Source organism: Patagioenas fasciata, chromosome 4 (assembly GCF_037038585.1).
Source record: "Patagioenas fasciata isolate bPatFas1 chromosome 4, bPatFas1.hap1, whole genome shotgun sequence".
Lineage (NCBI taxonomy): Eukaryota > Metazoa > Chordata > Aves > Columbiformes > Columbidae > Patagioenas > Patagioenas fasciata.
In genome coordinates, this window is record NC_092523.1 from 60,410,007 (window position 1) to 60,435,007 (window position 25,001).

The window sequence follows — 25,001 nt, forward strand, 5'->3', positions numbered from 1 at the left end:
TCCTGTGTAAATACAAACCTCGCGCTTGCAGGCTTTCACCTACAACTGCTCTATGTAATGCATTTGTGTCTCAGATCAGTTTTAGAAAGACTTAAATGTGTAAGGCAACATGTGGTATCTATGCATTCATCCAGCATGTGGAAGCCAGTTACAATCATGTTTTCCAAACTTGTGTGGCACTGAAAGGTTGCTATATGGAAATGACTAACAAAATTATTTGGATTAGGCCTTCAGCTACACTCTGTTCCCTACAAGGGCTGTTTCCTATTTATGTGACAGGCATGTCACATTTTTCAGGCACGCCATACACAGTTGTAGAAATAATGAAGTTTGACTGGGCTTCTTGTATACACCACCTGTGTGAGGCCAATGCAAGGGAAACACAAGAGCTGACCAGAGCATGGCAGAAAAACAAAGGGAAGGCCACGTACTCTGTATATGCTTTCATCCACCTTACTACTGAAGGAAAAACAGCACAAGAGCACCCAGACAGCTCTGAAACAACACTGAAAATAAACACCGCACATAATGAGATCACTCGTACTGTGGTCAGGGGATCCTTTCCCCCAACTCTAGTCAAACATGATGCCTCCATGCATGTTCTGCTGCGAAGTTCCAAGTCTGACCAACATGTCCAATTGGGGGGGGGCAGGAGGGATGCTGGGAGGGAAATGTCAGACTACTGCACTAAATTTACCTCTGAAAGAAAGAAGATCAGGAAATCAATTGGTATTGTGTAGCCCTCACCCTAACACCCTAGCCTGTACCAATTAAAAAAAAAAGTTCACCAGGTTAACTGAACCCTCCCTTACCACTATATGCACACCTTTTTTGTTTTGTTTCTGTTGATTACTCACCATATGGAATCGGGTGCTTGTTTGGTGCTAACAGATCCCATGAGCCAGAACAGGTGGCTCCTTACTGAAGGTACCCTCTCACTCAAGGTAACTGCTGAAATTGCCACACATACCCACGTCAACATCGAGACATCCCACTGCCTCTCTAGGGAATGTTTTTAAGATTCGTGTTTTAATATTTTGATTATAGGAATGCAAACAGCTGCTTTCTATCAACGTGACCTCTTCAAATTAAGTCCTACTGCTGTATTTGAACAAATTTGCTCCTGTGACTTGTGGAAATCACAGGAACACTTCAGACAGTTACATAATTCCTGAAAGACCAAGAGCAATACAGCGTGTCAGAAAACAGACTGGCTACAGTGCCCAGAATGTATTCTCAATTAGTGCCAAATCAATTGTTACCACTAGAGACATGAAGAAACCCCAGACCCAAATTAAAAGCTGCCCCAAGAAAGAGTATTTACAAAGCTACTCTCCTGGCACAAGATAAAAATCCAACTCCTGGAACTGTAAGTCTTCAGAGCACGCAGTAGATGCTGTGTTTCTCTAAAAAAACAGCATGGACCAAATCCAACACAGGGATCAAGCCGTGTTTGAGAGGTTTGTAAAGCTTGTTTGTAAGTCAAACCATTGCCGAGCCATGTTCCAAATGAAGCCAAGTTTGGATCCAGTTTTTAAACAGTGCTGTTGCCAGCACTGTGGCCTATGGTGATTTTGACTTCAGGAGACTGGTCCACAAGCTAGAAGAAATATCTGATGGGACAGCAGCCACCTTCCAGTCTCCACATATGCATCTGAAAATGCTCAGAATTACCAATCCCAAAACTATCAACAGAAGGCAGAAGTGAAGGGCTGAGAGACAAGACAGACCCTGCTCTCCTGCCAAGAACCAAGTGCTCTGGAAAAAAGCTTAGTAAGTCTTAACTGCAGCACTACACACATCAGGTCTTGTTCTCCTGCTTGTAGTACTAAGTTTGACTCTAAACTAAAAGAAACTCTTTGATCAAGGATATCTTGTTTGGCATGTGCAGTGTGCCCACTGTAATACAATTATAGCTCATTTTACATTTACCACAATACAGAGCTGTAAGTGGCAGGGTTTTTTTATCACTGCTATGAGAGACCCCAAGTCCTGTTTAAAATCTGAAGAACAAGACTAACCTACAGAGGCTTCCTCTGAGCTTTACAGATTTTAAGTCTCAGATGAGCTGGCAGGATCACAAAGAGATGACAGATTTTTCAACTCATACCAAGTAAAAACCATACCCATCTTGTTCATTCACTGCAATAGACCTGCTCATCTTTGTACTCACATCAAGCCTACATACTAATCCAGGAGGCCACCTCTCCATTGCAGTTCCTTATTGAAAACCAGTTCACCACACACTCTGTCAGATGCTGCAGCTGTAGAGATCATCATCTCCCACAGCTGGGATGAATGACACAGGAGCCACCTTGTCAGACGCCCCAACCAAACTGAACAAAAGTGGGAAATTTGAGCCCCCTGCCTCAGCAGTTCACAGCACATGAATACACATGGCCAAACCAGCGGCACTCTGCTGCACCACACAGATGTGTGACCTGAGGTGGCACAGGAACAGGCACGGCACCTCACAAGGATAACAGACCTCGGGAACAAGGACCACTTCAGCCAGACCACACGTATCAGCGGCCTCTGCGAATGAGAGCCAGGTCCCACCTATACAGCAGCTTCATTTGTGCTGCAGAGTTTTCCCCTCTGAGCAAGTCACCAAGGCAAGCAGGGAGTACGAGAGCTTTGCTCTACAAACACACAATTTATTTATTCTGGAGCCTTTTGGGAGAGAAAGAGGTTATGAGAACAAGCACAAGGCTTGTTTGTGAAGCTGAAGGCAGCAGTCAGGGAACACAACCACTAAATACAAAGCCTGAGCACCCTGGCTGACAATTTCTATTGTTTCAGTCAGATGCAAGCTAAGTGACTAACATAGAGAGAAGGCAACCTTAATAACTGTGAAAAACTTTAAAACAATAATCCCAAGAGAAAGTAAAATCCAATAGCATAATTCTGTCTCACTTCACTGTCCTCTTCCATAAGCACTTGAGACTGCAGGGGCTGAAAAAGTGATACTTGTGAAGCATGTATATCTTTATGGGTTGCTTCCAGCACCTAAAGCAACCCATAATTTTTTAGCTGCCTTTGACAAGCACACTGCAGCAGGTTTTTGTCTGACTGAAACAAACACTGTCCAACAGGTATGAAAAAAAAGAATCAGAAAAAAAAGCTATTTGCAAAGAGTTGAAAAAAAATAAGGAAAGACATCAAAAATATAGGAGTCAGGGAAGGGGGCTTAGGGAACAAAGAAGAGAGCGCACCCCCTAAAAAGGAAAACACCAGGGTGTCTCTCCTCATTGAACTGTTTAATGACAGAAGGGGATAGAGTAAAATAAGAGCCATTTTCACTTCTCTCCTGCACAAAATTACAAATGTATTTGAAGAAAATGAACTGTGAGGTGATGTGCACAGAAAAATATATTGCTCTACCATGACTGGTGATGGTAGAGTTATGGTGTATATTTAGGCACGCATCCAGAAAAAGGTGACTGCCAGTTCACGACTATGAATCATGAATCTCAAGAGCAGAATAAGAGGCTACAGTGTGCTGAACATAGCAAACCAGCAGCAATTAATAAAAGAGACCATCAAAACACAGCTAACTTCCAAGATGTCGATCAAAGGCTTGAAGTGTGGCAAGGCAAAGGAAAAAAATCAAGAAGATAGGCACACTAAAGAAGTGCTATATAAATTTCAGACATCTCTGCATTGATTTATTGTTTTCAAATTATGATAGCTACAGAATTGCATTCTTGGAGGCTAGAAAAGACAACCACAGTTGCAAAAGCACAGCTACAGTAGAAAGATAAGTGATTTAGTAAGGCAATGACTTTATCTAACTAGAAGCAATACCAGCTTAGTGAGCATTAGAAGGTCAGGTCCATGTGTCTCTGATAGAGGATACATTGAAACATTAATTATTTTTCTCTGTCCCTTTGTAAAACCACACAAGTAGCCATGACTACCTCTCTTAGCTTTCATCAAGTCTTGTAAAGGTGCATCAGAGATTTTTAAGTGGTTAAAAAGTCATCTTCACCTGAGAATTATTTTCTTTCCAGCACTTAAAAGCCAAAACACATTCAGCTCCACAGAAGTATTTGTCTCCACATTTTCTACTGTTCACTGCTTTTCCTCAGTTCTTTTTCTAAAACTGTTATCCACACCTTATTGGTTTCTCTTAACACAGCCCATCTTGGCTTTTAAACACAGAAGACACAACTTCAAGGTTAACTCTGTTGTTCTGACTATTAGACCCAGGAAACTCTGGGAAACAAAACCAGAGAGGGTTTGGTTTCCCCTCCGTCAGGGACTCACCTGGGTGCAGAGTTGACACTGTAGGCTCTCTCTGAGTTTAGCTCTGTTTTGTGAGAAGTCAGCAAGAACTTCCTTTCCTGTTGTCTTGTCCTGTGCCATTTCCAGCATTTTGACTCCAGCTATCCAGAGCAGGGGAAATTAGTAAGAAAAGTTCTCCAAAATGCTCCAAAAAGTCTACAAGAGCCTCAGGCTAGCAGCTGCCTCCTCCAAAGCAACTAGCCTCTGTCCTACCTCCTATTTTTCTGGATAGTAATGTCAGGTGCTACTCCAATCCAATCAGCTCAATTAAGTGCAGCTGGGATATTCAGTGCCATCACATGAAGGTACACTTTTTCCTTACACCTAATGTCTCCTCACCACAAACAAAAAGCTGCATAATAGATAAAGAAAATACTACGTATACTGCACTTCAATGGTATCAACAACATAGAAAAATGCACAACAGGAAGGAATTTATAAAAAATAGGACCCTGCAGAAGTATTACCACTGAAAGTTTCTGCGACACTGTATTAATAGTATTTTCTGAGTTTAATCCCTGTTTGGGAAAAACAGAGAAGAGTTACAACCCCAAACATGCAAGAAACTAACATTCAAAACCAGTCACAACAAATCTTCTTACTCCAGAGCTATTTCCAAGTTTACCAAAACTTGCACAGGATCATCCAGGTATGAAAACATCCAAATCAAAACATGGTTAAGACTTGCATGATTGACGGTTACCTCAGTGCTGTATTCCAACAAAAGGAAGGAAACTGGTTGGGAACAGCTAGGAGTTAATGTAGCAGAGGCTGAAGATGGAAAAAAAAAAGAGACAGTGACTGAACAGCAAACAGCATTCTTTCTCTTTTTGATCATTTTTAAGTTTTACTTCTTTTTAAGACTTACATTTGTGCTATGACTGCTTCCTTATAAAAAATATTTGTTAAACTGGATTTTAAAAAAAACAAAAAACAAAACAAAACTGTTCTTGGAACTTACAAATACAAAAAAGCTGCTAACCAAGATCTTCTGAACATGAGACTTCAATATTATGGTATTCTTTTTCCCCTTAGCAGAGGAGGAGGGTTAGTTTTAAAAACATATCCTGAACTAAGCAATAGAATTAACTTCATTTAAAAAAAAAAAAAAAGGGATTGACTCATCCTCCAAAAAGGGCTATTACCCATCATGGTGACACACACATGCAGACATCTGGCTGAACACACATCTGTGTCTGTTGCTCAGCTTTCCCTCTTGCTGCTGTGTGGTCCATCACAGCCAGGCAGGCACAGGCACTGGCTCTCCAGTCAGCCCCCAGTCTCTCAAACTCCACCATCCAGCACCTGACAGACACTTAGCAGCTGCAAAGGAACTGTCCTTTGCTTGCCTCTCCCCAGAGCAAAGGCAGAGCTGCGGGGAAAGGAGCAGGGCGGCTCTTCACCACGACCATGGCGCAGAGCAGGAAGAACCTGCTGACAGTGCAACCTCAGCAAAATGGCTGGAACACTTTCCAGCAGGTAACCCAACCAAAGCCAAGCAGCCAAAAGACTACACAAAGGGCCGATGCACAAAATCAGCAGGGAAACACTCTTAATGGAATACCGGCATTCAAACAATTCCCTTCTGATGGAAAAAATACTACAAGGCAGGGAGGTATTCATTTTGAGAGAGACGTCTAAACTTTTCCACGGAAGGAGTCCAGACTCACTTCTTTACAAACAGGAAGAAAGCAGCAGGCAGATGAGGCCAGATTGCATTTGAGTTCCTCCTGCACCATGAACGTCTCTCAGCAAAATCTCCCAGAACTCGGTGCCACCTGCAATTGCGCTCACCTGGCATTTACCTCCAGACAGCTCCACAGCCCGCTGGATGTTCCAGTAAATGGCAGAGCAGCTCTTTCCTCCTACAGATCATGGATGTTGAAATCTCACAGAAACTTTACTAAGTGGCTGGCATACTTCAGCATTACTGCATCCATTCTAATCTTGCATGGTTAAGAAATCTTTCTCTCTAGAGTACTCATGTACCTCCTAGACTGAGTTTAGTAGGGTTACTAACCTGCACTAATCATAAATGTCTAAGCTCAGCGCATCTTCATTTCTAATTGTTCCTCTTCCAAGACTGTATCTTTATCTGGTTTGTTACAAGTCTACTAAGAAGTGAACAAGACAAAGTTTTAATCAAATTTAAGCAGTAACAACATGTTTTATTCAAATCTTCCAGTAAAGAGGACCCACTAGTTTTGGAATAAAGGTACTTTAAGTACTACAGCTTATGTGAATATAAAAGATCAAAGAGGAAAATAAACCAAGCAGTAAAAAAAAAAAAAATATATATATTTTTTTTTTTCTAAAAGTTTGAAATAGACCCACACAGGGATTTTGAAGTCCTCAAAACAATTAAAAGCCTAGTTCTGTTACATAAACTGTATAAAACTGTTCAGTCATTAAAGAGCACTCTGTACAATTTTGTCTTGAAATACATAGAGCTGCAGCCTTCAAACTGCAGCACTTAATCATTTTGTCCTCTTCACAGGTAAAAGAATTAACCAGCTGCACAATTGTTTTTGGGGAAAAGGAAGAGGCAAAACTAGTCAGAATTAACAAGATGAAGCCACTATAAAAATGAAATGCACAGCAAAACTCAGACCTCAGTTTAAACTAACAAGCTATGTTTACAATATATTCTACATTTCAGTTGTCATTTTCCCTTCCCACTCCCACCTCCCCCCATTCAAATATTCCTAATTCATTTATGGTCTAAATCTAATTAATTTCTAAACTTTCAAATACACCATACGTACATTTAGCAAAAAACATACCTAACATTCTTACAGCAGTATGGTCAGGACACGATTTCAAAGATTATTACACAGTTATTGAGATTAAACCGTATGACTGTTTTCTTTTTTTCTTTTAAAGAGAACAGCAACCATCAACGCAGACAAATGGTTTTAAAACGTACTGAAGAGAGCCTGCAAAGAAAGCAGACTTCACCAACATCGGCTCTTAGCCGCAGAGGCCACGGGCGAAAACCGTGAGTGCTGAACGTGCTTCCTGCCAGCGGCACGAAGATCCTTCGGGAAGTTGGGCTGACAGGTTGTGGTTTTGGCTCGGTTGTCCTCGTTGCACCAGGCCCTGCAAATCAACTTTGCAATAGTACATTACAATGTAAACTAAAATTCTTGACATCAACAGTATGTCAAAGGGGTTTTGCGGTTTGGTTTGTTTTTTTCTGAATCCAACAGTTGGTCACAGAAGTCAAGTATTTTCATGGCTCTTATTCAGCTGTTGCCAGTTCAGGGGGGAAAAAAAAAGTGTGTGTCTGACTCATACATCCTTCAAGTACATGCAAGGCTCAATTGTTTCCAAAATGCAGGAGCTTGGGACCTTTTAAGACACTGAAGAAATAGGATTATGAGGAGAGCCCATCTGAGTAAGTACTTTATCCAGCCACTGAAGGGGACCATGAAGATGTATCTCTATCCAGCACGGAGTGCTCGTTACATCTTGGCGATGATATTCAGCTCCCCATCCCTGGAAACAGAATCATGAGTAGGGAAAGAAAAAAAAACAATCACTTTATTTTATAACATCAAATAAGTGAGAAGCATACTTCAATCATCTTAGCAAAATAATCCAGCTTTCAACAGTGCTTATCAGCAGGGTACTGTAACACCCTTGATGCACCAACTATAAGCACATTTCAACGAACAAATATGAAGTAAAACAAAATCATTTGGAGGAAGCATCATTTTGAGATCTCCTAGAACAGAAGTCTTTAAATCCTCAAAGACATAACTTGTGGCAGTGCTACATACCTCACTATCAGCTGCATGATGTCACAGTAAAGTCTCTGAAAGGGGGGATAATAAAGTCTTCTCTGCCAAGACCAAAAATAGAATAAACCAGGCAAAATGCTGCCAAACAGATCAGCAAATTTAAAAAAATGAGCTCACAGACTGACATTATGGAAGTGAGGGTGAGGCATCTGTCTGACAAGAACCAAAGCATCGTTTGCAGGATGGGTACAATAAACCAAGCACTAAATGAAAACCATTCCTCTTTGGAGAAAGAGGCCACGGTCATCCCCCAGCAGGCTGCTTCTCAAGTTAAGACAAGATTGCCTTTGTTTGAGCTCGTACCCAATTCAGTTACAGTAACTACCAAAGATATAAGCAGACATTTAAATGGCATTCAAAATCCTTTTGTACATAAGCCACTTCTGGGTAGGTTTTGGAGACAAGACTAAGGCAGCTGCAGCTACAGTTTGCTCTGGTCTATATTAACCCCTAACAAAGGGATTGTACAGCTCTATAGGATGCAGAGCTATAAACAACCTATTCCATTTTAGGAACCCCTGTCCTAACACATCTAGGAGTTTCTATCCTCCTATCAAAAAGAGCACTTCAGCATGTTACCATCTTTATTGGACTGCTTTCGTATATGTGACCAGCCCTTTTATACCAGTACATATGCTGATATTCATAGCCACGTCACAAATCTTGACCTTGCATGCACCCCTAGAATAGAAAGGTATGTCTATCATTCCAAATGATTACCGCAGTTCCTAATTTGGGAGCTGCTGGTCAAGACAGATTTAGAGGGTCATGCTATCTACACTCTCACAGCCACTATAATGACTTACACTGCAGCCTCAGCTCACCTTTCCAAAAATGCCACCAGGAACAGTAACATGAAGTTCAGCTGCGCCTCTTACAGAGCAGGAGATGGGATGGACCATAACAACAGGCAAAAAAAAGGGCAAAAGCTGATGCTATGTAATGAATTGGTGGCTTTTACTTTTAGGTCAAGTAATTCATGACTCAGTTCTTGTCAAAACTTGCTTGTACTGTATCTTGCCAATTATACAAGTAATTATGCAAATAATTATATATACAAGCGCACAATCGATACACACTGAACTGAAACACTAAATTTAAAAGAGGCAATTCAATTAAATTAGAATAGTTAACAGACATGACAGAAATGCTTCGCAAGCGACTAGAAACTTATGTGAAGAAACACCTTCTGCAAGTCACCTCAGGTTTTCAAAGTATGTGCATCAGATGAATTTTTTCTCCACAAAGGCAACTTTGTTTCATTAAGATCTGTTTTACACTTAACGAACACTATTCCATAAATTCAACAGCTATTTATAGGTCATGAAAGGGAGACAATGGACCATTCAAAATCATCATATTTAAAAAAAAAAATTGCTTACAAAATAATCTTAAGCAAATTTTCACATACCTTTACAAAACTCATCCGGAGAGTACACATCTTAGTAAGCTCATACACTGTCTCAAATCCATGGTTCACTGACTGAGCCAAAAGCTGAGCAAACTCTTGATTATTGAAAATCTTCAAACTGCAGCCACTGGGGATTTTGCAGACTGTGGTGGGATGGAACCCATGATGGTAGTTGCAGTTCCGACTTTGCACAAAAATACTGCTGTCGCTAAGACATTCCGCATACACTTCCCCACCAACATAATAGAGATGAACACCTGTGAGGAGAAGGTTGACAAAGACATTAGATGAATTCACACCGTGTATCTGTCATTCATGCTCTGTCTCCAGAGAGATGTTTCTGCTTAAAGAGATAAACACTAATTGCATACCAGACCATCATGTGTCTGTTTTCATACATGATTTTTCCTTTTTGGTTTCATCAGTAGGTGATTTGAAAGGAAGCTGTGTATGTTTGTATACAGAAGGGAAATTGGTAATTGTCGCAAATTCAACAACAATAAACTAGCAAGCACTGGAGTAATTTAGATGCAGTACATTGGACAGCCTGACCACCTGAACTTTTTTCTCATTATATTTATGTAAAAAAATAACTGGGAACAGAAGAGTAGAGAGCAGAAACCTACTGCATGAGTTGTAGATACTAAAGCAGCCCGAAGCTGGATTCTCTGGAAAAGTCCTGAATGCTATTTTGGGTAGCATGAGTCTCTCAGTTTGCTTTAATTCCAGAGAGCTGGAAAAAGAAAATGGCCTTTATATTCCTCAGATGTATCTATCAAATGAGAATACACACAATTTTTACAGTCCTTTCCCCTTCTACTGCCTGCTCCCTCACCTGCCACTGATGGCAGCAAGCCCCAAAAGAGCAACACACAGTGAACCTTTGTGGAGATTTTCTACCAGCAGAATTCAATTCCAAAGGCTTTGAGAAAGCAAGAAAATTTGCCATTTGTGTTTAAAAATTGATTAGTTTCTGTTTAATACTAACACTTCCCCACAATGTCATGAGTCAGAAAAGTGAACACACAGAATTTAAAAACTAAACTGAAGTTCAGTCAGAAAGCCTTCACTGTGCCCAGTCACGTAGGATTTTGGTGCTGACTATGTATGTACCTGTGTGGGCACACATATACCCCCACATGGTATGCAAACCATTTATGACTACACCTCCAACTTTGGGGTTTACCCCTCCTTCCTCAAAGGCTAATAGTTCTACATCTACACAAGTTGTACACAGTTATTAAAGACCATCCTTGTCTCTCTCACTCTGTTTTGGTACACACGCAGTTAAGTGCTTCAGCAGAACTCTGCTTGCAGCTGGGTTCCTTTTAACAGGAAAATGAATGAGCTGTTAAATAAATATCCTGATACTTGGTAAGATGGATGGGGAGGAAAAGAAGGAAGAAGTATTAGGACTTGAGCGGCACAGCACAGGTGTTGTGTACTGCTGAGAGCTGCATATAGAGAAAAGCTCTCCAGAAGGCTCAAACTTGAAGGCCTGACAGTTCTCTTCTGTTTCGATTCTTTCCTCCTTTAAGGAGGGGGAAGATACTTTATTAATTGACACTTACTTACAACATACACCCCACATGCTTGGGCATGCTGAACCCTCAACTGTGACAGAAAATTTAGAATTCACTAATAACGCGAACACCTAAAAAATGGGTCTGGCAGGAATGTCCCATTGCAGGGAGCAATGTCAGTTTTTCCTGTCATCTGCATTACAGGCAAGTTCTCAGAAAAAGAAGACTGTATCAAGTCAGACATAAAACAGAAGCTTGTCTCTGTTGCAGGACATTGTCACAGCCATAGACAAGAAGCACAAATTTCCCACTGAAAGAATCACCAGCCTGTGAAAAATGGATTTGAAAAAGTGTTTTAGCATGTTCTCTCTCTAAATTCATGTTAGGATAGCTAATTTATGTTGGAACTAAGGCTAGGTAAAAATTAGGTGCAAAGACTATGATTTGAATTTCCATATACACAAATAATCAAGATAAATCATGACATTTGATTAGACAAATTGCCTTAACCTCTCATTCTAATTAAGATTATGATAGCCTTCAGCAATTAAAAACTGATTAAGGGTAAAAGCTTCCTGTAATTATACACCAGGTAAAAACAATACTTTGCTTACAAGACCTGGCCAGAAAATTATGTATTTACCAATACAAGCACTTATCCCGTGTACTTGGGATGACCAGTCTGCTCTTGAGGCAAGTGGCCCAGGTTGTCACATCTAGGGGGAAACTATCCCACAAAAAACGGATGCAAAGATCCGGAACTCACCTTTGCCAATATGCCGCCTGGTGTTCTCAATGGTGGAGTTCCGGTTCACATTCGAGAGTAGCCCTAGGCAAAACCTGTTCTTGTTGTTTGAAGGATCTGTGAAGCCATCCACCAGGATGCTGGTGGAAGAAGCGTGGAACGCCTCCCCGACACGGTTGTTCAGCTCGTAGTAGACAATGGAGCACCAGTGCTTTGGCTCTTCGTAAGCAACTGCCTGAACATCTGTAAAGGAATAGTGGGAACGTTACAATCTAACGGCACTGGAACAGAGGCTTGGAGTGTAAAGACTGAGGTACTAGAGAGAGTGCAGAGGAGATGACGAAGCTGGTGAGGGGCCTGGAGCACAAGTCTGATGAGGAGCGGCTGAAGGAAGTGGGGCTGTTTAGCCTGGAGAAAAGGAGGCTGAGGGGAGACCTTATCACTGTCTCCAACTACCTGAAAGGAGGTTGTAGCATGGAGGGTGTTGGTCTCTTCTCCCAAGTAGCAAGTGATAGGACAAGAGGAAATGGCCTCAAGTTGTGCCAGGGGACGCTTAGATTGGATATTAGGAAAAAAGTATTCACAGAAAGGGTTGTGAGGCATTGGAACAGGCTGCCCAGGGAAGTGGTGGAGTCACCATCCCTGGAGGTATTTAAAAGGCATACAGATGAGGTTCCTAAGGACATGGTTGAGTGCTATAGTTAGGTTAGGTTATGGTTGGACTCTATGATCCTGAGGGTCTCTTCCAAACAAAATGGTTCTGTGATTTCAGCTGAAGATCACTGGGAGATGAGCCACAAAAACAACTGCAGCTAAACGAAGGCTCTTCTGTCTCCAGTTGTTTTTCAACTTTTCACAGCCACAGACATAGGACAGAATAATTTCACCTCAACTTCATTTGCACAAGACTCACAAGAGACACAAAGTTAGGACTAGATATCCACAGAGAAGTGCAGGAAGCCCCCCAGCACACACCAAGCAGCGCCCCAATATCCCTGCCCCATGTTCTACACCACACTATGGCATGGGCCCAGACAGCAGGGAAACACTGCAATTACACAACACAACTCAGCCTTCCTTCCAATTTAACCAATGAACTTCTACTTCAGTTCACTTTACCCAGCAACCAAACTACAAGTCGCCTCTGTGCTGACTGCAAAGTTGTATAGTGACAGGGAGAAACATCATCATTCAATCGCACAAGAGACCATTTGTAACTTTGGGTACCAAGAAGCACAGCAAGGTAACTTAAATAACAGTTAACACATCAATCTTTCAGCATTCACAGCATCCACTGATCTTTCTCCTGGGCTTCATGGGGTAAGGGTAGAAGACTTCAAAAACTAAGAGAAGGTGACACTTGTCTGCAGAACATACATGAGGTGCATCTTCAGTGTGAATATACTGCTTGGGATTGGAGGCTGAACAAAGGGATGACATGCAGGATCCTAACAATTATACTGGACTGAAGAGCAGATAAGGAGGAAGATATTTAAATGAGAGCGTTTTATTTATCAAGTGCTACCAAATGCAAAATCTGAAACTGTTCATCACTAACAGAATTACATGTTGAGTAATAGCAAAGATTTCTCAGAACATGGTTTTCCAGACTCTGGTAACAAGCAGCTTCTCTGCAGCAGCTCCTGACAGGAGCTGGGAATTGTGCAGAATGTCTACAGGCAATTCCTGGTTGACCACTTCTACCCATCAAGCTCTAGAAACACACTGAAGTTCTGCAGTAACACTTGTGACTCTATGCGGGGAACAACTTTTCCAGATGACACCAGAGGTCTTCACCAAAAAGAGTTTCCCAGTGGGTGTTCAACAACCGTACAGGCTTCTTCAAATGTCTCCACCCCGTGTGTATTCTTTCAAGTTCCAAATACAGCTACAAATTATTAAACTGCCTGCAAATAAAAGGAGGCTAGCAAAGGGATGTGGTTGCTTCATGGGGTTTCTTTTAAATGAAGGAGACTCACTGCTAAGCCTAGCACAGTTAGACCTGCTGCTAAGATGCCAGCTTTGCAGATTTAAGCTCCAACTACAGGCCAAAGTGCTACAATGAAAATCACGCTGATATTACAGGAAAACTTGTTTCTCTGGCCAGAGGTTTCCCTCTCCCAGCCCCAACTCTTTACTGAAATCAGACAACTAAGACCAGTGTTCATATTTGCCTTTTTTCACAGATCATATTCCTATGAGTTTTCTGACACGTGCAAAATGAAAAATGAAAAGTTCCCCGCTGACCAGCAGCACATAGCAGACACAACGGGTGGCAAATAATAAAAAGCAGGAAAACAAATCCTTTATCACTGGGCAAAACATCCAAACATAATGTCTACTGCTGATCAATAACTTGCTTAAAACGCCAGTAAAAAGGAGCTGATCTTTCCTCATACCCTAGCATGTTCTATCCTTTCATGTCACTGTAAAAAAAAAAAAAAAAACACACCAAAGAAAAACAACACACACACACATATATATACACACACACATACACATATATATAAAAATAAAAATCAGTCATTAATTATTACTAAGAGGTTACTACATTTTACATTCCCATGAAGATGCCAGCAATTATCAAAGCTGCAGCTTTGCCCCAGTTCTCAAAGTCAGGAAGAAATCTTGCCAGCTGGCCATTCTTACAGAATGAATCATATCTCTCTCGCACAGATCTCATACGAACTTCCTTACATTTGCTTTAAGTCATGCAGAGCAGGTGCGTTTAGTCTCTCTATTCCCAGCATGGGCCAACAATGGAAATTACCCAACTTCATTGACAGGATGCAGCTTGTTAAACCAAATCTCTTAAGACTAACAAATCACTGTGAAGAACACGCTCCTAAAAAGTTCGCAACAAAAATGCCGCAGTAAGTTCACAGTAAAAACACTTATTTTACAACCTGCAGCAGATTTTTTTTTTTTTTAGTACAATTACTGCATAAATATATGAATTACAAACACAGGAAGGCACACAGAAATATATTTTGTTTGTTTTTTAAATGAAGGGACAGAGATGAAAATCCATTGTACTAAACCACTAAGAAGGAAAAATACTAATAGATACAATTTTTATTTTTAAAAGATTGACTATTAAAAAGCAAGAAAAAATACGTAAAACATTTTCTCTTTATCAACTGTCATGTAACAGAAGAATTCTACAGTACTCATGTATTTTGTGAGAGAGACAAATAGGCAAAGATCTGCAGTTATGCATGAACATTAATAAGTGTACTTTTGGTCAGTAAGGACCATACACACACAATGAGTGTATTGGATCAGTGAAAAGTGGAAATGCCACAGATGGGGCTTATCACATGCAAAACTCATTCCACGTAGATAGTAAATAGCACACAAGCTATCCAAATTGTTCTAAGTGGGCAAATACACTTCCTGAAACCAGACATCAAGCTTAGCAACAAAACAAGTACAAACCCCAAACAATGGTTAAATTGTTCATATGCTTGTGATCTTGATAATCACTGTGGCACAGCATCCAGCTTGCTGCTCTTTCTTGGCAAGAGCCACAACTGTGTAAGCTGATGTGCTCTCTAAAGAGGCTATTTCTCACAATGTGATGAATGCACTAAATCCTTTATTCAGCAGTCACGGCTGGCTGCAAAGACTTTAAAAAGCGATGTGTAAAAAGATGTCTCTGTCACAGGACATAAAGCAATGTTGTTTTTTTTTTAAATACAGATTTTTAAAGTCTGTAGCAATTCCACGCCTCTGGCAGACAGATCTGAATTCTGAACCAAATACTATCGCTGCACAACTCGAAGATGGAACAAACATGGGGAGAGAGGGTGGGACAGCACAAAATACGAAAAAAACCAAAATGCCCTTATCACCAGGAGAAGAGTAAACTATCAAAAGCTGAGCATACTCTCTAAAAGCTGAACCTTAGAATTCAGGAGAAAAACCATAATGACAAATGACGGTTTTATGAGATGTACCATCTCAGAGGAAAAAATACAGATATTCCAGTTGCCTGTGTAAAATGTCTCTGCACATTTACATAACTGACAGTATTAGCATCCATCCTCCAACCAAGCCTTTGTTTGGAGAGCTATACTGGACCACAACTACTGTCATCCACTATTCAGTAGCCTTTATATAACATTAACTGCACAGTTCCAATAAATCAATGTAAACATAAATGAGAAAGAGTTCCTCTCCATGCACACATGTAATTTCAGCACCACATGCAGCAATGTGCAGTTTCATAGGAATTCTTTCTGTTCAGTGATTAGAGGAAGTTCTAGACACAAAACATAAAATGACTTTGGTTGTGAGTAAAAAAGTAATAAACCTGATATATTTTACATTTTAAGAGAGTCATGCAACAGCTTCTTGTCATAAATAAATATTTACATATATTTTTTTTATCTTCAGATTTATTGCTTCATCCTTTACAACAACAGAAAAAAATTACATAGCTTTTTTTTTTTCTTTTCTGCAGCTAAAAATCTCCATAAACAACATACATCCAATATTAAAACTCAATTAATAAAAGCCAGTTCTGAAAGTTCTTTACTCTTAAGAAGCAAAGCAGAAGAAGGAAGTGGTTTTTACCTCCTCTGTGTATGTCAGGGGGAATGGCGGGTGCCATCATGTTGGTATCCATCGGCTGGGAGGTATCGTGTGTCATCGGATCTTCTGGAGGCAGGTATGCAGGAGGGGGTGTATCAGCTAAATATAGAAAAGGCAGAGATACACGAGTCCTTTCCTCTCTTCAAAGTACATATACATACCAAACATAAACAGCTTTAGCCTGGAAATGCTACCAGCCTGACTAAGCTACAAACGTCTACCCACCAGAAATCTGAGAAAGCAATCACAGATCTCGAATCAGGAAAGCGAAGAATTACTGTGCATGTTAAGCACAACTGCAATAAAACCAAGGCACTTCCCCCACCATTAAGCCACAAAAAAGCTCAGTGATGCTTACAGCCCATGTTTTTTGCAGGCTGAAAGTGCCATATAGATACTAAAGGCACAAAGAGTTCTCGGGACCAAGCCAGAAGTAAATATTGGACATGATAAACGTGGAGAGGAGTTGGAGCCAAAAACTTTCAGTTCAAATTTTGCTGTTTCCAACATGATTCTATCAGCAAAGTACACAAACATCCCAGATATATCCAGGACTTTATTATTGCCCTTGTGAAGTACATTGCTAATTTCCATACTTCGATACCTCAGTTGGAGGCGAGAGCAGCAGAGAAAGATGGAGACAACAAGAGGACTGCATTAAAAGCTTAACAGCCTGCACAGGATGTTAAGTCTCATACTTTACTAAGCCTTAAATGTTAGTCTGTGTGCAAACATGATCTTAGTGATGTACAGATAACAAAACAAAATTGTAAACCCACAGGCAACAAATTAGCCAATATCTAGAAAGTCTTCAAGATCTCTAGATAACCGCCTTGCTCCTTTATTTTTTATTTTCCAGAAGTCAGTCTCCTTCCCCATTAGTGACACACAGACTACTGTTCAGGGCTAAGCATCAAGGATATCAGTATCCTGACCTCTCTGCTAATTCAATTTCTTCACTGCAGCTGCTGAGTTGTCTTTACAGGCATGCGGACAGAACAGACCCCTCAAAGATCAAGTGAACTTCCACAAGGCAGTGTTCGGGAAGACCTTGTTAGAGAAGCTTTTATCTCTGTTGGAACAGCCCCCAACCACACTGATAATATTTAAATGAAATAAAACAACCAAAAAAACCCACCCAACCCAAACCAAACCAACAAAAAAAACCCAAACAAAAACACAACCAAAAAATGCCACACCACTGAAGGAAAGGCAGCTGGTTTTGTGGCAACTTCTCACATTTTTTAGAAAAGCCAATACAAACTCTCTTTCCTCTGCAAATTCAGTAGTCTTCACTGGCAAGAGAAAAATGTTCAAGAGAAACAACCATCATCATCATCAATCTGTAGATGTTAATTCCACGTAACAGGAAATACATTCTCACAAGTCTGCCACACTGTTTACACACTCTCCCCCTCAGGCCCTGAAGAAAGCATGCAAACAGAACATCAGTGAGCATTTGGATGGAGTCCTTCTAGCATTTAGATCAAGAAATCTGCCACAGACTGTTTCTGTGGTATATTTATCCACCTGTCTGTACAGACTAAAAAAAAAACCCCAAACAAGACAGCTTCACAGAATTTTCTACGGACATCAGTCAACAAAGAAATGCTGTTACTTCTTGGACTTTAGGAAGCAAAATGGCCTCAAGATTTCTTTTCAGGGCCTTAAGGAACTGTTTTTCTGTTGAAGTATGTTTGTTTCTTGAAATTACATCATTATGTGAAGAAATTTTATCAAGTAGCAGTAGCATGATCCCCTTGAGACACATCCTTCAGCAGAAGTAAAGCCTTGTGTTGAATTTGTGATAATCTCTTTCCTAAGCAAGGATGATCTGTACCATTACACTTCTCACGCATCAAACATCATGCTTTGTGGGCTAAACTACTGAACCAGTCCCTAAAACATTTTGAATCCCTCCCTCCAACCCAGGAGAGTTTTACACTGATGTTTTTAACTGTGTTTGAAAGCGGCAAAATATTAAAACCCTCAATTTTATTACTAGACAAAGCAATTACATATGCTTTATGACCTTACGTCTCTCAGCTCGCTATTGAACACATGTCGGCTGATGATTTGGTATTGATAAGCAAACAAATTATGATACTGTGAACAGAAGTTGAGCCTACCTGGCATCTGGAAAGGACTTCCCGGGTCTGAGCTGGCGGGAGAATGCGGGTAGGTGCTGCTGCTGCTTCCAGGAGAATTTGGGTAGCTGCTGTTGGGGGAGTGGGGGAACGGGTGACTATTGGGTTGTTGAAAAGAGTCCGGGAAAGTTGCGTTGTGCGGCATGTGGGGCTCGTTCTGTCCCAGGTTGCGGAACTGGGCCAAGAGGCTGTGCTGAGGGTTGTACTCGCTGTGCCTGGGAACCAGCACCGGAGGAAGGACTGGAAAGGGAGAAAGAGGGAAAAAGCCACAGCGTTAGAGACTCAGTTCTGAAGGACCAGACTACACAGGGGAAAAAACCAAAACAAAAAACCCATATTCTTCCTCCCCTAGGGCGAATTCACATCTGTCTTACAAACAAGGCAGTCAAATCTCAGAGTGCGTGCCTAAGCAAGAACTCTTTTCCTTGTCTCTGGTTACTGCATAGCCTGAATTCACAGCCATCGTGGTAGCTATCTGGTTTGCCAGATGGAAGCTTGTTTTCCTGGGGGGGCAGGGAAGAAGAGCCAAGAACAAACCGCGATTCTGCATTTTAGTTTTATTTACACAAAGAAATGCTGGGAAGTAGGTGCATTACAATTCTGACATACAGTTCATTTTGCTACACTCGTGATCCTGCTAATCACAAGCAACCCAAAACCTTGCTAATAAGGACATTTTGTTTTTTTCTCTCTGAATACAGTACTAATACTACACAGGTCTTGAACTCAGCCTGGTCCTAACAGCTGTAATTTTATTTTTATCCTGGAGTATGTTCTTACAAGTTAGTATTAAAACTGTTACTAGCTCTTCAAGCCAGTTTACAAAATGTGCAACTTAAACAAAATTACGTAGTTCAAAATAAACCAAACAAGCAGCAATTGAGCTCCAGTCATATGCTACTATGGGATCAGAGAAATACACATCAGAATCTACCAGTCTCACCACACTCCCAAGGCTGCCTCACCAGGGGGCAAAAAAAGGTCTCTTTTTAACTGAGGATATGAATGTGATAGCAAATATAGTAAGATAAAAGAATTAACTGTTTGCTGTTTGGGTTTTTTTTTTTTTTTCCAGAGCCTCTGTTTCTATCTTTTGCTAAAATCCAAGGTACTCAAAGGATTAAAAGCTACTCATGTTATAGATTGAAATTTCTGGGTGATGTGGTGAAGAGGTGGGGCAAGAGCAGGGAGAGAGAGATCCATACAAAACTAAGTGGAAGGGAAATAAAAAGTGATTCCCCTCCACATCTGCCCCCTCTTCAGCACCTCTATTTCCCAGCTCCATGGCCAAGCACGACTGGAGGAATGCCCCTGGAGACAGCCTGCACCCTGGGAGGGTGCAAAAAGCACAAAGAATGGTGGTAGCAAGCCCCGCTATAATCCCCTCTCCCCAGGACTCCTGCCCTGTCCCCAAAATCTGGTGAGCACACAGGATAGAAACAGAAGTGTGTACACATGACAATGCTATCTAGACATAACTATCACTCAGATTAAGAAAGGTGTTTGGGACACAGCTGTTTCACCAAAAGGCCGAATCACAAACTAATTGCAAAAAAATAAAAAAACCCCCACATATTCTTGCCAAGACAAACAGGTTCTTCTAAGACACTGGGCCACCTTCACTCTCCCAGCACTTGGCTTCTACAGAAGCATTTAGATATATACGTGGGCACCCTGGAGCCTGAAAGTATAAGGACACCACTCAACATATAGAGCAGGCCTGAGGTCTAGGTCCATGTTTAAAATGGATACAAAAGGATGCCACACACAAAACTCACTCTCTATTCCTAGAACAAGCCACAGATTTACTGGGTGGGGTGGGAAGAGAAAGCAGGTCTCCCCTCTCTCTTTTTTGGTATACGAATAAGAGAAAAATTAAGCCATCAGATTTTTTTGTCTGCTAGTGACAGGAATGCACAAAAAGTTTAATCCAGAAATCTTCTTCGAATACACACACACACTAAAAAAAAATTCCCTCACTAATGAAATTAAGGCTGCCCCTTAGGAAGAAATAGGTTTTAAAGATTTAATCTGATGTCTTAGTTTCTTAGAGAAGCCTCACTGTGACTCCAACAGATCTCAAATATTTGAGACAGGTGTCACTCCTAAGTAGATTTGTTTAGATGTGAAAATTTTAACCAACTGAACTTCACAAGTAATATACAAATTTCCTAGTTAAGGCATTTTCTGAAATAAAACACATCCACCTGCCATTCTGAAGAAGTTCTCTGCTGCAAAACAACCCAGGAGAAGCTTCATTTCCCTCATCTGTGCAAACTGTCCCTTGCCTCTAATACAACTATTCTACCAAGTCACTGTAAAAAGACATTAAAAGTTACTTGGCATTCAGGTGGACATCACAAATCCCCTCACTCACAACACAGAAAATGGCAAACCAAATCTCTCTGAATATTAGCATCCTGCAGAAATAAGCTTGCTTTGTTCAACCTTGCAGTTCTTTTGAGGTCAAGCAATATCTAACTGTCATAGTCAACATCTGCTGGGACAATAAATTACCACTGAAAAAAGTAACAATGAGATAATGTGTTAAAAAGTATTTTCCCTTTCCTGTCTTTATGACTCTTCCTTACTTTTCTGAGCACTAAAAACACAGCTTTCCTATCTCTTCCTTTCCTACAGATGAAAGTCAAACCATTAACTCTTCTGAAGTTAATTTGTGCAGAAAGTACATCACTTACCTTTCCCATCCCCTACCTCACATTAAACAATGACACACATGACACCACAGGAAGCTACACAATTTATAGCATTTTAAAATAGCAGAACAGGATGTCTTCTGTATGTTTTCTGTAATTAAAATTAAGTAGTGCCAGATTTTTCCCAAGGGGTGTGTGTGTATATATATATCTGCATGTTTGCTCCCATTGGGCAGAAACGGTGGAGTTTAGAAGGCCTCAATATAAGAACACATATCCTTTTCCATATCCAATTCCTTACGCAAATCTATCCTTTTTGTCCAACTACTGCTTCACCTCAAATAATTAAATGCCAAATTCTTCAAAATACACATGGCAATGGGGGAAAAGGGAAGGAGAATACAACGGGTATTGATACAGCACAAATAGTCTCACAAATATCATTGCAGAACTTACTTTGAGCACTGCCCCTTATTCACACAAACGACCTTCAATGAGGAGGAGAAGCCCCAAAAGCCACATCAGGTGACACAGAGTCTAAAAAGCTCCAATTAGTCCAACTCCAAGACAGTCTCTCACTGCCATAACCTGATGTTTCTGCAGTTCACGGGCTTTTTTGCAGGGTAGCTGCTCCCACTGGAGTCACAGAGGAGTCAGTCTGAAGGCTGCTCACTCAGGAGTGAAGATGTGAGCAGCGACCAGACCCTTGTCAAGCATGGAAGGATGCCAGGCATTCAAAACGTGAAGTGGGGAAAACGCAGCCCTCCTGCTCTCCTTGCCCCTGCTACAGCAGTGAGCCCCTGCTCCCGTTGCAGACCTCAGCCATATGGAATAACAAATTACCGAGACTGAGTACAGCAGGGGAGGAGGCTGATCTCAGTTGCAGCTGCCAGCCCCAGGAAGAGGTATAACCGAAGGGGAGAAAGCATGAGAGAGTTATTCTGTGCTAAGCCAGCACACCTGTTGCTAGAAAATAACCAAGGCATGCACATCTTTGTTGGGTGGATCTCTGCAGGATGCTGCTCTGACAGTTTGCAGACAGAATTTCCCCCTTCCTCTTTGCATTCCCCTTTACTGAAGAAGGTATTAAAAAAAAAAAAAAGATTTTAAAAAGTTATAATTGTTTTCATTCAGTGGGGATGCATACATCCAAAGGAAATGTACTATTAAACACACTGTTTTCTTCTTAAAAAGCTACTGCAACAGATTGGCGAATTGAAGCTCATTAAATGGTTAAAACCAGTTAATGGAATGGAACCACAAGTCATCTGACAGCTTGATTTCTGTACTTTCCAAAAGACCAGATTAAAAGGTTTTATGGGCTAAACCGTGGCTAAGTTTTGCTCCAAGGTTTTGTGTCAATGTGGACCTGGGGTTTAGAGCTAATACATGACTAGCAGCAGTAATGCTACTAGTAATGGCTGAAGAGGGAGACAGACCACCTGGAAGCCAGACTGGGTATGTTCAGGGAACAGTAGCTAAGAAAAGATCCTCTATCTGTCAAAAAAGCCTGGGAACTGGGTAGCTTGTTTTTACCACGCAAATTATACCCAGAGTATGCCTGCACTGAACAAGTGGAGCTGTATTAAAGAAATTACATCTACAGGGCAACTTCACCCACAAGGCTATTTCATCTAAGAGCCAAGAATGCAAAAAAAATAGAGGACAGACCATAGAGGACAGACCAAAGACAACTGGGCTGTTCAGATAAATGTTTTAACTAACCACACCAAGAAAGAAATGCTTTTATGAAAATGCAACAGTGGCCTTTGAAGAAAGCTACTGATCTCTACTCTGTATCTCCAGCATGTCATCCTGTTCAGAAAACTAACAGGTGTGCTGTCCTGGAGTAAAGATTTTATTGATTTTTTGTTTTGCTCTGTTTTCATGTTCTGGAGAGAATTATTTTAGCAATCACAGAAAGTCTCCAATTTATTATTACAACCTTTTTTTTTTTTTTAAAGTTTCTCTATTAGAAAAACCCCTACCCTAATCCAAGCCAAAAGACCTGCTGTACTTTCAAAGTAGCATATTTTCTATGCAGATGGATTTCAGTTATCTTACACAAGCCCTATGACAGCTAGTTTCCCTCAAGGGCTCATTTTTTTCTCATTCGTCTTTTACACACAGAATTCGGTAGATACCTTCTCTTTCCATGTCTGGAAACAGAAAGACCAAGTAATGAAATATAACAAAGGGTCACATATAAGAAAGCAGACTTTGATTATCTTTCCTTGCCAATGTAGATTTTACTTCTCCTCTGAGCTTTATAAAATAAAAATAAAGAAAGATATGAGCAACTGCTGCTGCACATTCAACCATTCTGCTCTTAAAAATCATGACCTGGCTGACGTATTTCTGTAGAAGGGTTTGTACAGGCTTATACCACAACAGGGCCCTCAGCCCTAACGAAGACCTGCAGCACTATCATTAGCCAGTGCACTTTAATTTCCAAGCACTATATAGCTGTATTTTCATACGAATTTATGCAAAGCCACTTATGTTCTACTAGAAGAACAGAACCATAGGCTGTGAAGGAGGGAAATCCTCACACATTTGTCTATGCTATTTGGAAATGGGTAAGAAAGACTGGGGCAGGGGGAAGTACTTGCGGCTTGTACTCCACGCTCTAGACAGAAAACCCTGCAAAGACAAGGTTGTAAGAAAGAGTTAGAAAAACAAAACAACAACAGAAAACCCTAAACAAACATAGCAGTGGTGCTAAACTAACAAATTTGAACCCTCCTAAGGCTCCTGGCTGAATTTGTGGTGCTGAGGCCGGGGCAGCTGCAGTGGGCTGTGGCGTCCTGGGGAGCAGCCCAGTCCCACGCGAGGCGCAGAGCTGGGACCAGCACATGCCGAGCTGAACATGCTCGGCTTCGCTCGCCGTCTGCAGCATTAAAGAGTCACTGAAGCATGCCGGCTGCCAAGGCCTGCCAAGATCTTGCTTGTAAACAATAAAACACCAAGTGGAAGAGGTTTAATGTCATTAGGTTTTCTCACGTTGACTAAAACAAGACTTAGCAAAATTGAATATTCTTTGACCAGAGGACAAGTTCCCACATACAAAGACACTTACATGGCTACACTTAGGAGAGAGTTTACTCTTGGATTAAAAATAATAATAATAATAATAATAATAATAATAATAATAATAATAATAATAATAATAAAAGTGTTGCGGCAAAAGCAACTCTCTGAGGATGTAGCTACTTTATGTTGTTCCAATACCACCTGGCTTGAGCAAGGCTGTGCTCCAGGCTGTGGTAGCATGGCTTTAGTTGCCTGTTTTCTCAAAAGCAGAAATGACAGCCTTTAAGACTTTTGCTACAAACCTGTTTGTTGTAATTGCAAGTGAAAAGGCTCAGTAACAGCTATTCAGCAGCCTTTTTTGGGTGACAGACAGACAAACATGCCAGACTTTCTATTCCAGGAGAAAGCTGAGAGCTGTCTTGTTTTCTCAACTCTTAATTTTATCCTGCAGTTTCAGTAGACCCCACAGCTTGACTTGCCATTTTACACAGTTCCAACTGAAGAATGTATTAAAAAAAAAAAAAAAAAAAAAAAGGAAAAAAAAAAGGCAAATCAGTTGTTGGTTTCCTGACTTCACTTTTACATCAGACATCTGATCTAAATGCATTTGGCAAGTAATATTAGTACACTTCCTGCATTAAAATATTCAGCTCACATTAGATTTTTATTTGCAGATGCTCTGATAAGCTAACATTTCGATTAACTGACATTCATCAGTAATACTACAATAATACAATACTAATTGTATGCACATTACCGAAGGAGTTCTTGTAAGCAGATTTGGGCAAAGAGGCAGTCC

The 25,001-nt window shown here is 40.8% G+C and overlaps 1 protein-coding gene across 2 annotated transcripts in view; it reads right to left on the minus strand.

The window, feature by feature from the left end:
* Positions 1-6,434: 6,434 nt before the first annotated feature.
* Positions 6,435-25,001, minus strand: part of SMAD1 (SMAD family member 1) — a 47,523-nt gene continuing 28,956 nt past the window's right edge. For both annotated transcript variants that reach the window (XM_065837096.2, XM_071808018.1), the window contains exons 3-7: positions 18,495-18,752; positions 16,348-16,464; positions 11,791-12,012; positions 9,502-9,758; positions 6,435-7,785 (exon numbers count right to left, since the gene is read on the minus strand). In XM_065837096.2, coding sequence (XP_065693168.1) covers positions 7,642-7,785; positions 9,502-9,758; positions 11,791-12,012; positions 16,348-16,464; positions 18,495-18,752 — 998 coding nt within the window. In that variant the 3' untranslated portion in view covers positions 6,435-7,641. The remainder of the gene's footprint in view (positions 7,786-9,501; positions 9,759-11,790; positions 12,013-16,347; positions 16,465-18,494; positions 18,753-25,001) is intronic.